Raw genomic sequence first — 14,544 nt, forward strand, 5'->3', positions numbered from 1 at the left:
GGGGAAAGCTCCAGGGCAAAAGGGAAACGGCTTGGATCCGTACATAGAAAGCACAGGAGAAGCAGAAAACCTCTTGGCCCTGTGATTTCTAGGCACAGGACAATCAGGAGTGTGGATGAGCCCACAAAGTATGTTGATGTCATGCCACATTTGTTCGACTACTACACATTACCAGAGGAGGAGCGCAGTGCAGGCAGCTCTGTGGCTCTAACAACACCTAGTTTGATCCTAAGCAGCTCCTTCCCTGAGGCTCGGATTCACTGGCCTACCTTTTCAGAGGGGCCATTGTATAGAGGGATTTGCTGTAGTTGTCCAGGACAGAGCCATGTGTGTGCAGAAGAATGACATTATAGGCCACCAGAGCAAGCAGCATGATTGCCATTTTCAGCTCATGATTTATCCGGAGGAAAACAGAACAGGAAATCAAGCCCAGGATGCAGCTATAGATGAAGTACTGGAAAAGGAAAGCAAATATTTGGATTTAGTTTGCAGCTAAGGCCTAGTTCTCACTAATCTGTGGTTGGGTTGTGCCCTCAAGTAGAAAATAAATAAAATTAAATTCACACATACAGTGTGTGTGTCAGGGTGAAGAATCCAAGTCTTCTCCATGACAAGTGAGTTTTCCAAGCACAAGAGGCTATTTTCACATGCTCCATGAGATCAGAGGGGGCATTATCACAATGGTTTCTGTGGTTTCATCCCATGCCACTGTGGTGACATTTAAAACGCTGGAACCACATAATCAATTCCCCAGGTCCATCCTGCATAATTGTTGTACTTGCTTCCCAACCAGGAGACAACTGGATGAGAAGGACCTACACAATAGCCCCTCCCTCTTGGTTCAGGACAGTGGAGGTTGCTCCATTAAGGCCAACAGGGCAGTGCCCCACCACGCTCAACCTGCCCCCACATTTACAACCAACCAAAGGCTGGGACTGCCTGCTGGTTTCCTGCTCCTTAGTCTCCTTAATTGAAGAACTTGAAGGAGCATGGACGTTCATGCAAATGTAGTTAGGACTGGACTAAAAGACTCCAATCCTATGTACTCTAACTTGGGAGTTTGTCCCAGTGAACCTAGCAGAACTTCTTTCCCCAAGGCCCTTTGCTAGAATGTCTAACAGCTCCTGGGAAGGTGTGACATTTCCTTGGAATGGAAACCTTTGCATAGCAGTAGCAACTATGGAGGGAATGTTAAGAGGTGCCTCCAAAGTGAACCTTAGTCTTTCTGGCTCTATTGACGGTACCGGAAAAAAGCTTATACAAATAAGAAATATAATATGAACTTACTGGAAGGAAAAAATAGTTGTTTTGCATATATGAGAGGATATGACTGCTTCCATTCAGAGAACTTGCATTTGATGTATTTAGCATGGAGAGGAATTCAAGCACACCATCATCGTCCAAGAAAAACTAGAACAAACATGAAATCTCTTAGGATCTGGAAAAACGAGACATGAACCTACCACCTTTAGAGGCAAAAGGGACAATAATTCATCTTCAAACAGCCTTTAATGCCCCAATGGGAGTGGGACAACAACTACCTCAGTCTATCTTGCTTTGGCCCAGGACTATGAACCTTCAGGTTCTGGAGACCTGAAATGTGCAACAGTGCTTAGCAAGAAAGATTTGTTGTATCTGACGAGGTGGGTGGTAGTCCATAAAAGCTGATACCATAATAAATTTATAGTCTTTAAGGTGCCGCAGAACTCTTGTTGGCTTTTATGCAACGAGAGTGACACGGTACCCCTCTGGAAATTGTCAAAGGTACAGCAGACTAGTTGAGGTCAAGATCATTGACCTAGCAACCATATACCCACTTTGCCACCCAGGCTATGGTCCACAGTTCTCAATTCTCCCTTGCTGGTCTAGTTCCTTCTTGCCAATGGTGTATAGACCCTTGTAAGATTTTTCTCTAGGCCTATTTCACCCGCAGGGACGCGGGTGGCACTGTGGGTAAAACCTCAGTGCCTAGGACTTGCCGATCACATGGTCGGCGGTTTGAATCCCCGCGGTGGGTGAGCTCCCGTCGTTCGGTCCCAGCTCCTGCCCACCTAGCAGTTCGAAAGCACTCCCAAGTGCAAGTAGATAAATAGGTACCGCTTTATAGCGGGAAGGTAACGGCGTTTCCGTGCGCTGCACTGGTGCTGGCTCGCCAGAGCAGCTTCGTCACGCTAGCCACATGACCCGGAAGTGTCTCTGGACAGCGCTGGCCCCCGGCCTCTTAAGCGAGATGAGCACACAACCCCAGAGTCGGACCTTTAAGATTTTTCTCTAGGCCTATTTCTTCCTCAGCGCCTCCTTTCTTCAACTCCTTTGTTTCCTCAGACACTGGCTTTGCCCCATTTCTTTATTTATATTAGCTCTATTCAGGTGATCTGACCCCAAAGTTGCATCAATCCGAGCTCTGTCAACAAGCCAGCCCCAACACCGGGCTCTTTGATAAGCCCTGGCCCCACTGCAAACATCTGCACAGAGAGGGCTCTGCATGTACAGCTCTTTCCTTGCAGATGTTATCACCGTATGTGTGGACACCAGGGGCAAGGCTAACCAGAGTGTGCAACTTTGGGGGCAGGTTGAGTCAACCCCAAACCCGAGTGAAACTGCTGCATGTAACAAGCATCACAGAAACACGCCAGAAAGATAGAAAAATAGCAATGGAAACAAAATCCCGTTCAACTTACCATATTGAATACAGCCATTGTTAATATTATAGCTGTTGTTATCAAAGTGAGCAGGATACGTGGCCAGGGGTGGTTTGCGATGACTCCGGAGGACTTCAAGATCCACATCAGTGAGGCCGAGACTTTCTTGTTGCATTGCTGTACACGGAATACAGGAAAATGCATCTCTATGAATAATCTGTTTCTTCCACGTTAGCTTCAAACAAGAATTCTCACAATTTTAAACGGCAAGAACATGCAGGCGATGCACAGAGAGCAGATGAGGAGAGGGTCTCAAGCATTGCTCAAACACATTGATGAATTGTTCTTGAGTGGATTAAAATGTGCACTGAATTGCAACTATTTCCATATTGGAGCTGTAAGGTAGGAAATGACTGGCTAACCACAACAGTAGATAAAATGGGAATTAAGCGCAAAGGTCACTGATCAACTGAGTCTTATGTCGGATCAGGGGATCAGACAGTTCTTATTTCATTTTTTGGCAAATGCAGAGACTCCAGAGTAGCTAGCAAGTGTAGCATAATTTTAAAATTCGCAGTATATTAAAGAAAGGATCCAGACACGTTAAAAACCCATTAGCAATACTAAACATTAATAGCAGAATGATAAACACAGTATTAAAAACCATTCGACTCACAGAGCCCTAAAGCCAAGCAGCATGAAAAGTTATTTCATTTGCCTTGTAAGGACTACAATAAATCTAACCAGGCAGACCTCCCTGGGAAGAGTATGACATCATAAAAAAATTAAACCCTATAAGCTTTCTGTACTACAAAAGTCCCCACTATCAACATCTCAGTCTTGAGCACTTTTATTTCAGATACATGTGAACGGATTCTATAAAAACATTTAAAACTGAAGTTACCATAACTGCTTTCCACTTTCACGTAAGTGAAACTCAGCTACAATTAAATTTAAAAACTGCTAAAATAAACTACAATTATTATGACATGATCAGCCCAGAAGGAACATCAGCCATTTATCCATAACCTACTTCATTTTATTCTCTCTCAGTTTCTGCTTAGATTACTTGCCATGAACACACATTGCAAAATTCCCATGGGGGACATTTCTCTCCATCCCTTTAACTTTTATTTAAAAAGCAACGAACTAAAGGCAACTGAACATGTGACAGAGGGCCTGTCCACCCTTTGGCTTGTTCCACATTTTCTTCCGTTTGTCACAAGGCACATGAGTAGCACCACGAGTTTTGTCCGGGTCCTTCTGCCACACCTTGTTGTTGTTTAGTCGTTTAGTCGTGTCCGACTCTTTGTGACCCCCTGGACCAGAGCACGCCAGGCACTTCTGTCTTCCACTGCCTCCCACAGTTTGGTCAAACTCATGCTGGTAGCTTCGAGAACACTATCCAACCATCTCGTCCTCTGTCGTCCCCTTCTCCTTGGGCCCTCCATCTTTCCCAACATCAGGGTCTTTTCCAGGGAGTCTTCTCATGAGGTGGCCAAAGTATTGGAGTCTCAGCTTCAGGATCTGTCCTTCCAGTGAGCACTCAGGGCTGATTTACTTCAGAATGGATAGGTTTGATCTTCTTGCAGTCCATGGGACTCTCAAAAGTCTCCTCCAGCACAATAATTCAAAAGCATCAATTATTCGGCGATCAGCCTTCTTTATGGTCCAGCTCTCACTTCCATACATCACTGCTGGGAAAACCATAGCTTTAACTATACGGAGCTTTGTTGGCAAGGTGATGTCTCTACTTTTTAAGATGCTGTCTAGGTTTGCCATTGCTTTTCTCCCAAGAAGCAGGCCTCTTTTAATTTCGTGGCTGCTGTCAACATCTGCAGTGATCATGGAGCCCAAGAAAGTAAATCTCTCACTGCCTCCATTTCTTTTCCTTCTATTGGCCAGGAGGTGATGGGACCAGTGGCCATGATCTTCGTTTTTTTGATGTTGAGCTTCAGACCATATTTTGCACTCTCCTCTTTCACCCTCAATAAAAGTTTCTTTAATTTCTCCTCACTTTCTGCCATCAAGGTTGTGTCATCTGCATATCTGAGGTTGTTGATATTTCTTCCGGCGATCTTAATTCTGTCTTGGGATTCATCCAGCCCAGCCTTTCGCATGATGAATTCTGCATATAAGTTAAATAAGCAGAGAGACAATATACAGCCTTGTCGTACTCCTTTCCCAATTTTGAACAAATCAGTTGTTCCATACCCAGTTCTAACTGTAGCTTCTTGTCCCACGTAGAGATTATTCAGGAGACAGATGAGGTGATCAGGCACTCCCATTTCTTTAAGAACTTGCCATAGTTTGCTGTGGTCGACACAGTCAAAGGCTTTTGCATAGTCAATGAAGCAGAAGTAGATGTCTTTCTGGAACTCTCTAGCTTTCTCCATAATCCAGCGCATGTTTGCAATTTGGTCTCTGGTTCCTCTGCCTCTTCTAAATCCAGCTTGCACTTCTGGGAGTTCTTGATCCACATACTGCTTAAGCCTGCCTTGTAGAATTTTAAGCATAACCTTGCTAGCGTGTGAAATGAGTGCAATTGTGCGGTAGTTGGAGCATTCTTTGGCACTGCCCTTCTTTGGGATTGGGATGTAGACTGATCTTCTCCAATCTTCTGGCCACTGCTGAGTTTTCCAAATTTGCTGGCATATTGAGTGTAGCACCTTAACAGCATCATCTTTTAAAATTTTAAATAGTTCAGCTGGAATACCATCACTTCCACTGGCCTTGTTATTTGCAGTGCTTTCTAAGGCCCATTTGGCTTCACTCTCCAGGATGTCTGGCTCTCCAGGATGTCTGGCTCAGGATGTCTGCCACACCTTACACTGAACGATTTCAAGGGTGCATCCCTGAAAATGTTTGATATTCCACCCAACAATGCTCCACATTGTTAAGACATTGAAAAGCGTATGAAATAAATCTCTGCCTTCGGTAGCATGGCTGCTTTAACAACATACCCTAAATGTCTACATACCAGTTTTATTACACTAACACCACTTACCTAACCACTTTCATGGAACCTTTTATCAGCATTGATAAAAGCTACTTTTCACCAAAAAAGTTTATGTTTGAAGAGAGCTGCACCATTCAATAAAGGTACTGCATTAAGAAAGGGGGGGGGGGTGATCTTTGTGCCTTTCACTAGAATGAATGCTTTATTTTTTCCAGGTTCCTCCTGTTCTTTTATTTGGCATTACTTGGAGTAGGAACAGCTCTGACCTGAAAACTATCTGTACATTTCAAGCTCAAGAGATATTTGGCATCCATCTGCTAAGTAACAATCAGGGACACATCAGGTCACATACCCTTTTTGCTTTTTTTCTCCTATACATCAAAAACCAAGTCGCTTTGGAAAAACTGTCCAGCTAGTAAGACAGTTTCATTTAACAGAAAACACAATGGGCGAGAAAGAAATTGCTTGCAGTCTTGACAACAGTGAGTGATGTGAACTCTAGAAATCACCACAGGTTGGTAAGTAAAAGTAAATTAACTCCAGGGAAGAAAGTCCTCAGCGATCTGTTTCCTTACACAAGCTACGAAGAAGGATATTATGCTGAAGGAACTTTTCTTTATAAGGTGGTCTTCAATAATGTTGAGATATTATGGCCTCATTACTGGAATTGAGGTTCTAAGAAAAGCAACATGCTCCCAGCACCTACTGAGCTATTTGGCAAAACAGATAAAAAGTATTACTGAAAGCAAAAGACAGGCAGCTGCAAAGGAGACTGGAATTAATATAAAAAATGCCAGGCCTCCCTTAAAATATCTCCTTTTTGTAATAATATGATGATGACTGTACAGGAAGGAAATGTGTATGTTCCTTAGAGGGAGGAACACAAAGCACCTTTGCAGTAATGTAATTACCTCTTCAGAGAAAGAAAACAATCAAAAGCCACCCTTTCATTCTGAGCACAACTTTTGTCTTAAGGCACTTTTTGTCTAGCACAGTTTGAGAGCAGCCTCCGCTGCAGCACCTCCATCATGGCTTCATTTGATCTGATTTTGTCTTTTCTCTTTCCCATTTGTTCCTGGGTACTCTTTACCCACTTGTGGTGCAAGTGCACTCCACAAGGGACAAATCCATCCATTTGCATTTGCAAGTAGGTGCACTGACTTGCCAGCTTCAAGCTCCAAACAGGTGCACAAAAGTGCAAGTAAAATGCTTGAGAGCAGGCTAGGATATAATGTCACTAACAATGAGGGACGTTGTCCTGGTTGTCCAAAGCCCCAAAGTCTCAAATCCCTACTAAACCCCCAGTCAAGTTCTTCTTCCTAGCCGAGATGCGGGCTTCTTCAGCTGCTCTCTTCTTCTGAAACATTTGGGGAAAACAGGAGACAAAGTATGTTACTGCAATGTAGTCAGCACCCGGTGATACCTATATCTGGTCAGTGTTAACTGGATTCCCTGCAACTGCAGGACAATCTCATTTTCCTCTTGCTGGGATAAGTAACAAAGAGCATCATTCAGAGCCTGGATCTCCTTAAAGCAGTTTCTTCATTTTGATTCATTGTCCTGAGAACGCTGACCCAAAGTTTTGATAAGCCGAGTTACCAGTACTGGTGGTTGTGCTGCAATGGAACTCCTGGGGCCAGGATCCGGTAGAACAAGTTCTGTGTTCCCATAGAGACTTTAGACTTCTTTTTCTCAGTGCATAACTATATGTGGCCTTAACTGTGTAGTTCTGGCCTTGAGTACAATTTCTACGCATGCTTAGGGCCCAGCCATGTTTCCCCTTAAATCCAGAACTCTTCGTGCCATTTTCAATTTGGTCCAGGGCTGGGTGTTCCCACTTGTGATTTTTGCCTTGGATTTTACTTGGGAAAGACCCCCAAAACCCAGTGTTTTCCCCTTCATTCTTCGTATAACCAATAGTCTGCTTTTCGTGTTGTCTTCACCTTCAGCTCCCCCCACCCGTGGCAGAGAGTCAGAGAATCAGAAAACCAGAGAATCAAACCATCATTTGACATATGCAAAAGGAGCTGCGACCCTTCCAATACCTATTAATTAACACTTATTTTTAAAGACAGAAAATAAAGCTGTGATTGGAATCATCACAACAAATCAAAGAAAACGAGCAGGAACACACATTTTGCACATGTATCATTTGACCACAGTTTTTATTAGCGCTAAACAGGGAAGAGTAATAAAAAATTAAGCACTCAGAGAAAACTGGAAGTGCACTGCAACCAGAGAAATTATCCTGTAGGTGATGGGGGGAAAAGAAGGAAAGGAGGGAAGAGCAGATTGCCCCAAACACAGCTCCCAGGAAAGCGTGCTTATTCCCCCTTCAAGGTCTATTTTAGGATTAGAAGAGGGACAAATATTTCTTCCAGTTTTCTGTAGACTAATGTTTGTCCTGATTCAGCAGAAAACAGCGCGTTTTCCTAGGAAAGGCAATGGGACAAGAAAAAACCCCACTGGACCCATGATAATAGATAGATACAAAAGGCTAGAAATCACAGGACAAACAGCTGTGTGGATGGGCCCTTACTGTCGTGAGTGAAGACTTAAGCTGTATTAGGGGCCTCCTACTTGCAACTTGGGACGCGGGTGGCGCTGTGGGTTAAAGCCTCAGCGCCTAGGGCTTGCCGATCGAAAGGTCAGCGGTTCGAATCCCCGTGGCGGGGTGCACTCCCGTTGCTCGGTCCCAGCGCCTGCCAACCTAGCAGTTGGAAAGCACATCAAAGTGCAAGTAGATAAATAGGGACCGCTTACCAGCGGGAAGGTAAACGGCGTTTCCGTGTGCGGCTGTGGCTCACCAGAGCAGCGATGTCACGCTGGCCACGTGACCCGGAAGTGTCTCCGGACAGCGCTGGCCCCCGGCCTCTTGAGTGAGATGGGCGCACAACCCCAGAGTCTGGCAAGACTGGCCCGTACGGGCAGGGGTACCGTTACCTTTACCTTTACTTGCAACTTGCCCTGTAAACAAGTCCCCTTACCCTTCCATGCTATAATCCCAAACTGAACTGGAGGCCCCGTGCTGTCCATTTGTGTGGGGGTAGAAACCTGCACTCCAGAGCAAAACTGTGCAGTTTGGTCCTGAAACAGCATCCCCTCCATCCCACACAGTAAACTGTTCAATTTCAAGAGCCACTTGTGACCTGAGATGTGCGGGGTTTAGAACCTTTTATCTCAGGATGTTGTATATTAGTTTAAATTCTTGATTGGTTACACATATTTTTTTGGGGGGGGGGACTTAATTAAAAATTATTCATGCTTGTCAGCAAAAGTCATTGGCTATGACAGGTCAGACAAGCTACAATGCAAGTCTCTCAGTTTTTCATCTCCAGTAAAGGTCAGTACATAGCAATGCCTATATGAAAAAGCTTCAGCATTTCACATCATTGAGAAAAGTGTTAAGCAAATTAACTCCAAGAAAGGAAGTTCTCAAAAGGTTTATTTCTCACCCAGAAAACTAACAGGAAGGGAAAGTGACCTTGGCTCTATTGTATGGGCGTTAAGGCCTCGTTGCTTATGCAGAACAAATTGTGTTGCTAGGGCATTCTCTTAATACCTACCAAAAGCTGTCCAGCAAAACAGATAAAAAGAATGAAGGAGAGCACAAGGAAGGCAGCTCCAAAGGAGATCCCAAGGGAAGACTTTCTACAAGACAGTAAGAAAGGCCTGTTAGAGAAACCAATGTACAAATAAAAGACACAGAAGGAATTCTGGTTGATGGATTGTTCAAGCACGTTTGCAGTCACTTAATGTGACTGCAACAGCCATGTGGGTCTGCCTCCTTTGAAAATTGCTTAAAAGGAAAAAAGAAAATGCATCATATATTGTTCTGGTATGTTTTAAATTTTCAAAACAAGAGTGAATACTAAGGAATGGATCTTTTAACAATTGTAGGTTAGATTAGTTTTAGGTATAAGTAATCTAAATGAATATTTGCACTTGTTGAGGAACTAAGAAGTGGCTTGCTGAATAACACCAACTTTTATATTCCTGCTCTTTTCATCTTTGTTTGTTTTTGATTGCAAGCTGATTTGCATGGGCATTTGCCCAGAAAAGCAAGCTAAAAATTATATCTATCATCGATCTCCATTTGGCCACAGATGGGAGTCAGAATGCTGGAGGCCCACCACTAACCCCTCCTGCAAACTTTCCTATTAGAGTACCCATGTGGATTCTGACATGGACTATGATCTATCCAACATGGAAGCAGCAAGGACGTTTACTCCTTCCAGGCAACACCTCTCATTCCATGTGGCAGCAATCTTTCCTGGAAGCCCTTTTGCCAAAACAAACATGCTTTAAGACTAGATGTGCTTATGTACTGGGTTTGGAGAAATGCAATGTACGCGGGTGGCGCTGTGGGTAAAAGCCTCAGTACCTAGGACTTGCCGATCAAAAGGTCGGCGGTTCGAATCCCCACGGCGGGGTGCGCTCCCGTTGCTCGGTCCCAGCGCCTGCCAACCTAGCAGTTTGAAAGCACCCTTAAGTGCAAGTAGATAAATAGGTACCGCTTTATAGCGGGAAGGTAAACGGCGTTCCGTGTGCTGCTCTGGCTCGCCCGGAAGTGTCTCCGGACAGCGCTGGCCCCCGGCCTCTTGAGTGAGATGGGCGCACAACCCTAGAGTCTGTCAAGACTGGCCCGTACGGGCAGGGGTACCTTTACCTTAGCTTTAAGCAGTCCAGCATTCTTTGCAAGAATCCCAGAAACAAGGAGGTATTAAGTAGGCTACTACAAACTAGTCTGTCATTAACCAATGACACCTTCTGTCTATCCCTGTTTTTAAGATTTCAATATATGTATGGGAAAGATGTTCATTGACAGATTCCTGCAGGGAGCTAATTTTTATCTTCAACTTTGACTTGAGTTTGATAATTTCAGTATCTTTCACTCTGTGGGGTTGGGTGTTCTTTCTTTCTTTCTTTCTTTCTTTCTTTCTTTCTTTCTTTCTTTCTTTCTTTCTTTCTTTCTTTTTTGTACATTCATGAAGCTTTCAACAGATTTCAGTCAGTGCAGAGGCTTGGACTGCATAAGAGCTTCATTGTTAAAACATCTTTTGAATATAAAAATCCATGGCAGCCCTCCCTTTTCTTTTACCAGGTGCAGGAGAAAAAAAGCCCTTATAAACACGAGTGGGTTTTTTAAACTTCTTTCTTTCTTTCTTTCTTTCTTTCTTTCTTTCTTTCTTTCTTTCTTTTTTGTCAATTGCTTCCTGACAATCGATGATACAAGTGGTTTGTTTTTTTGGAAATTCAAGTGTACTGTACATACTGTTCTACTGCTCCCATCCCAATATTCTGAAAGTTTCCTATTTATAAATGCATGAAATTCAACAGCGGTTTGAATTGCACAAGGCTTTTGAGCAGTTTTGTATGACTTGAACTGCTCCCACCCAGAGGCTCTTTCCCAGAAACCAGTCATTTGTCTGTGTGTCACAACACAGTGTCCCATCCCAGTCCCATCCAGATATGCTGCAGCAATACCAGTGTTGGAAGGCCAGCTCTGTAGCTCTGTCCCAATGGGCACTGATGGGTCAGAAAGATGTAGGAGGGCAAAACCAGCCAGAAATAGAAGCAGAATTACATGCCAGGATTTATTTATTTATTTAATCAGCCAGTCCCTTATTCCATTTGGGATTAATGGCACAACCTTCCCAGAACTGAAAAGGGTGACAACAACATGAATGGAGATAAACAAAGAGCTGTGCAAATTTCTTACTTACTTGGGTAGTACTAGGATCTGCACAAGAAAAATGCAGAAGAATATAAGACAAGCACAGGTCACATAGTACTTGAACGCAGGAAGCGTTGTTGCTCTATACTAAAACAAAATCAGAAAGAGATTACAAAAAAAACCTAACATAATTTTAAAACAGTTGGTAAAATTAACTCAGTTACTAGAACACAGGCTTATGCTTCCTGAGCTGACCATTAACTCAAAGACTTTAAAGAAAAGAACTGGAAAAAAATCACAGAGAGCAGGTTTATCAGCTGCTCTTAGCTATAGTAGCTAAACAGAACCTCCATGTACCATGGCGATGCACCTCTGCCCGCTAGTGGCAGAGGGACCAATTATGGGAAATGGGTCTTGCTTTCATGCCCAGCTGATAGGCTTCCTGGAAGCATCTCTTTGGTCAGGGTGCACCAAACTAGATGGACTCTTGGACTGATCCATCACAGATTTTATATTGTTATATTGTACCTCTTCAATGGTTTTCCAGAAAGAAAACAGCAAGAGGAGCCACTGCCACTAACAGTTGTGCCTCTCTTGACCATTTGTTTAAAAAATGTTTTACATAAACAAGGGGCTCAAAAACTGTGACTATTTGGGGTACGTAACTATAATTATAGGGACGCGGGTGGCACTGTGGGTTAAACCACAGAGGCTAGGACTTGCTGATCAGAAGGTTGGTGGTTCGAATCCCCGTGACGGGGTGAGCTCCCGTTGCTCGGTCCCTGCTCCTGCCAACCTAGCAGTTTGAAAGCACATCAAAGGGCAAGTAGATCAATAGGTACCACTCCAGCAGGAAGGTAAACGGCGTTTCCGTGCGCTGCTCTGGCTCGCCAGAAGCGGCTTAGTCATGCTGGCCACATGACGCCGGCTCCCTCGGCCAGTAAAGCAAGATGAGCGCCGCAACCCCAGAGTCGGTCACGACTGGACCTAATGGTCAGGGGTCCTTTAACTATAATTATAGGTAACAAACCACCAATAAGTTCTCTTGCACAAGTCCTATCGAACTGCACCTGATGCTCCCTTATGCTGCATTTTAGTGGGGAGCTTCCCAGTTGATTGTGGCAAGGCCTACTGGGATAACATGTTTATCATGGAATGTTTCCCTTTCTCCCTGCAATGGAAAATGGGCAAAACCAATTTGACCCAGAAATCCCCAAACAGCCCACTTCTAGCCTTAGAATAAGCTGACATAATTGAACCAGAAATGTTGAAGACAGAGCAGGAGATAACCACTGTGTGGTAGCACTGAAAACATTCAGAGCAAAAAGAGAAAGGAAGGACGACTCTCTCGTTTGGACCAAATGCTCTGATTTGTTAGGCCTGGTGGACGAGCATCTATAAAACACAGCAGTGGAAGAACTCAAAGCCAACAAAGTTCAAGTTCTATGGTCAGTCAGACGCCACTTCTATGAAATTTACAGTGCTTTGGAGGAAGAGCCGAAAGGCTGCAATCTGGAGAACAGGCACATCATTTACATTTCCAGAAGGAATCCAATTTTGCTCCATGTCAGGAAGGAGACTAAATAGAAGAACCAGTGAGAAAAACCGTTCTACCTCAACTTAGACACCAACAGGGCCACACATTTTTCAGGTAAGAGGACCCCCATGTAACTAGAAACAACTAGTGCCATGACTTGCTTTTACAAAATGAACACAGAACCCTGATATTGTATGCTAAGTGTTAAAGGTAAAGGGATCCCTGACCCTTAGGTCCAGTCGTGACCGACTCTGGGGTTGCGGCGCTCATCTTGCTTTATTGGCCGAGGGAGCCGGCGTACAGCTTCCGGGTCATGTGGCCAGCAGGACTAAGCCGCTTCTGGCGAAACCAGAGCAGCACACGGAAACACCGTTTACCTTCCTGCCAGAGCGGTACCTATTTATCTACTTGCACTTTGACGTGCTTTCGAACTGCTAGGTTGGCAGGAGCAGGGACCGAGCAACAGGAGCTCACCCCGTCCCAGGGATTCAAACCGCCGACCTTCCAATCGGCAAGTCCTAGGCTCAGTGGTTTAACCCACAGCGCCACCCGCGTCCCTTCTATGCTAAGTATTACTTACTTCTTTTTCCAGTGCTTTGTTATAGAAGAGCAATGATATCCTTTGAATATCCTCAGACTTAAGCCACTGCCTAGAAGAGGAAGAAAGAACATACAGAATATTATACATAAAGCTGGATAATTATTTGCTTATTATATTTTTCTGAAAAGTTTAAGTAAGAGGCACAGGGAAGCCTGAGAAAAGAAACTATAGCCCTGTGAGGGAATACAACCAATTTCAATTTTTAATATAGGGAGTTTGCGTTTCTTAGTGCAGAAAGTATTGATCTGATGTGTAGAGATCTTTCCTATTCTGATTAATTCAAGAAGTTTCTGGAAGCTATTGGAAGCTTCTCTGTATGAAAGAAGCTTCATGATGGTTTGGGTTATACCTTCTGGGAAGCTGGTTTGAACTGGTTCTCTTATCTCTTCCAATTAAGGTCATGCTGACTATAAATATAGACCAGAAGGAGCCTGGGTTTTACTTTCTATCTCTCTTCCTTTTGGTGTGGTATTCTGTACATAGCATGCCTAGTGTTAAGGTTTAGTCTTGCTATAGGTTTATAAGTTTTGTAAGTGCTGCAACTGGATTTTTATGGACTGTGCCAATCCTGAATGTACTGGATCTGTGACCATTATGTTTATTTGCCTTCAGTAGCAAGTAAAGCTCTGCTGGATGAAGTACAATTGCCTCTGGTCTATTTTTGGGAATCTCTGCTACATGTTTAAGTTTTTTCTCTTTCTCTGGCACTGGCGCGTCAAATAGCCATGGTCCATACTGGCAATGAGACCTTCTGATTTCAAACCTTCTGAGTAAACAACACTATATGATCATGTGTTGGTGCTCTTAGTTGATCTGGTCCCAAAAGAATATTTGAGAGAGCAGCTTCTAGACATTCAACTCATTTAAGCAATTATAGGTCAAACCCAGACCTTGAATTATGTCCCCAAATTATAAACAGCCAGTGATTCTGGAGCTCTGCTACACATGCTCTGGGCAGTCCACTGAACCAGAAGGCAAGAGGAACAACTGCAGATCAAATTTCACACTTAAATTCAGTTTAAGTAGCTGAGGCTTAAGCATGCAAAACAATGCACATAAATAAAAAACGTTTGCATATGTATCAGCAACCTTACCAAACAGAATCCAGCAAGTGATAGTATCTGTTAT

General features: G+C 43.8%; 1 protein-coding gene across 8 annotated transcripts in view; it reads right to left on the reverse strand.

Annotated features, from left to right (window-relative positions):
* Positions 1-14,544, reverse strand: part of ADCY2 (adenylate cyclase 2) — a 128,138-nt gene that overhangs the window by 45,096 nt on the left and 68,498 nt on the right. For all 8 annotated transcript variants that reach the window (XM_077933577.1, XM_077933578.1, XM_077933576.1 and 5 more), the window contains 6 exons: positions 13,396-13,465; positions 11,328-11,425; positions 9,168-9,252; positions 2,682-2,819; positions 1,288-1,410; positions 270-454 (listed from right to left, as the gene is read on the reverse strand). In XM_077933577.1, the coding sequence (XP_077789703.1) occupies positions 270-454; positions 1,288-1,410; positions 2,682-2,819; positions 9,168-9,252; positions 11,328-11,425; positions 13,396-13,465 (699 nt within the window). The remainder of the gene's footprint in view (positions 1-269; positions 455-1,287; positions 1,411-2,681; positions 2,820-9,167; positions 9,253-11,327; positions 11,426-13,395; positions 13,466-14,544) is intronic.

The sequence above is a fragment of the Podarcis muralis genome, chromosome 8 (genome assembly GCF_964188315.1).
Source record: "Podarcis muralis chromosome 8, rPodMur119.hap1.1, whole genome shotgun sequence".
Taxonomy (NCBI): domain Eukaryota; kingdom Metazoa; phylum Chordata; class Lepidosauria; order Squamata; family Lacertidae; genus Podarcis; species Podarcis muralis.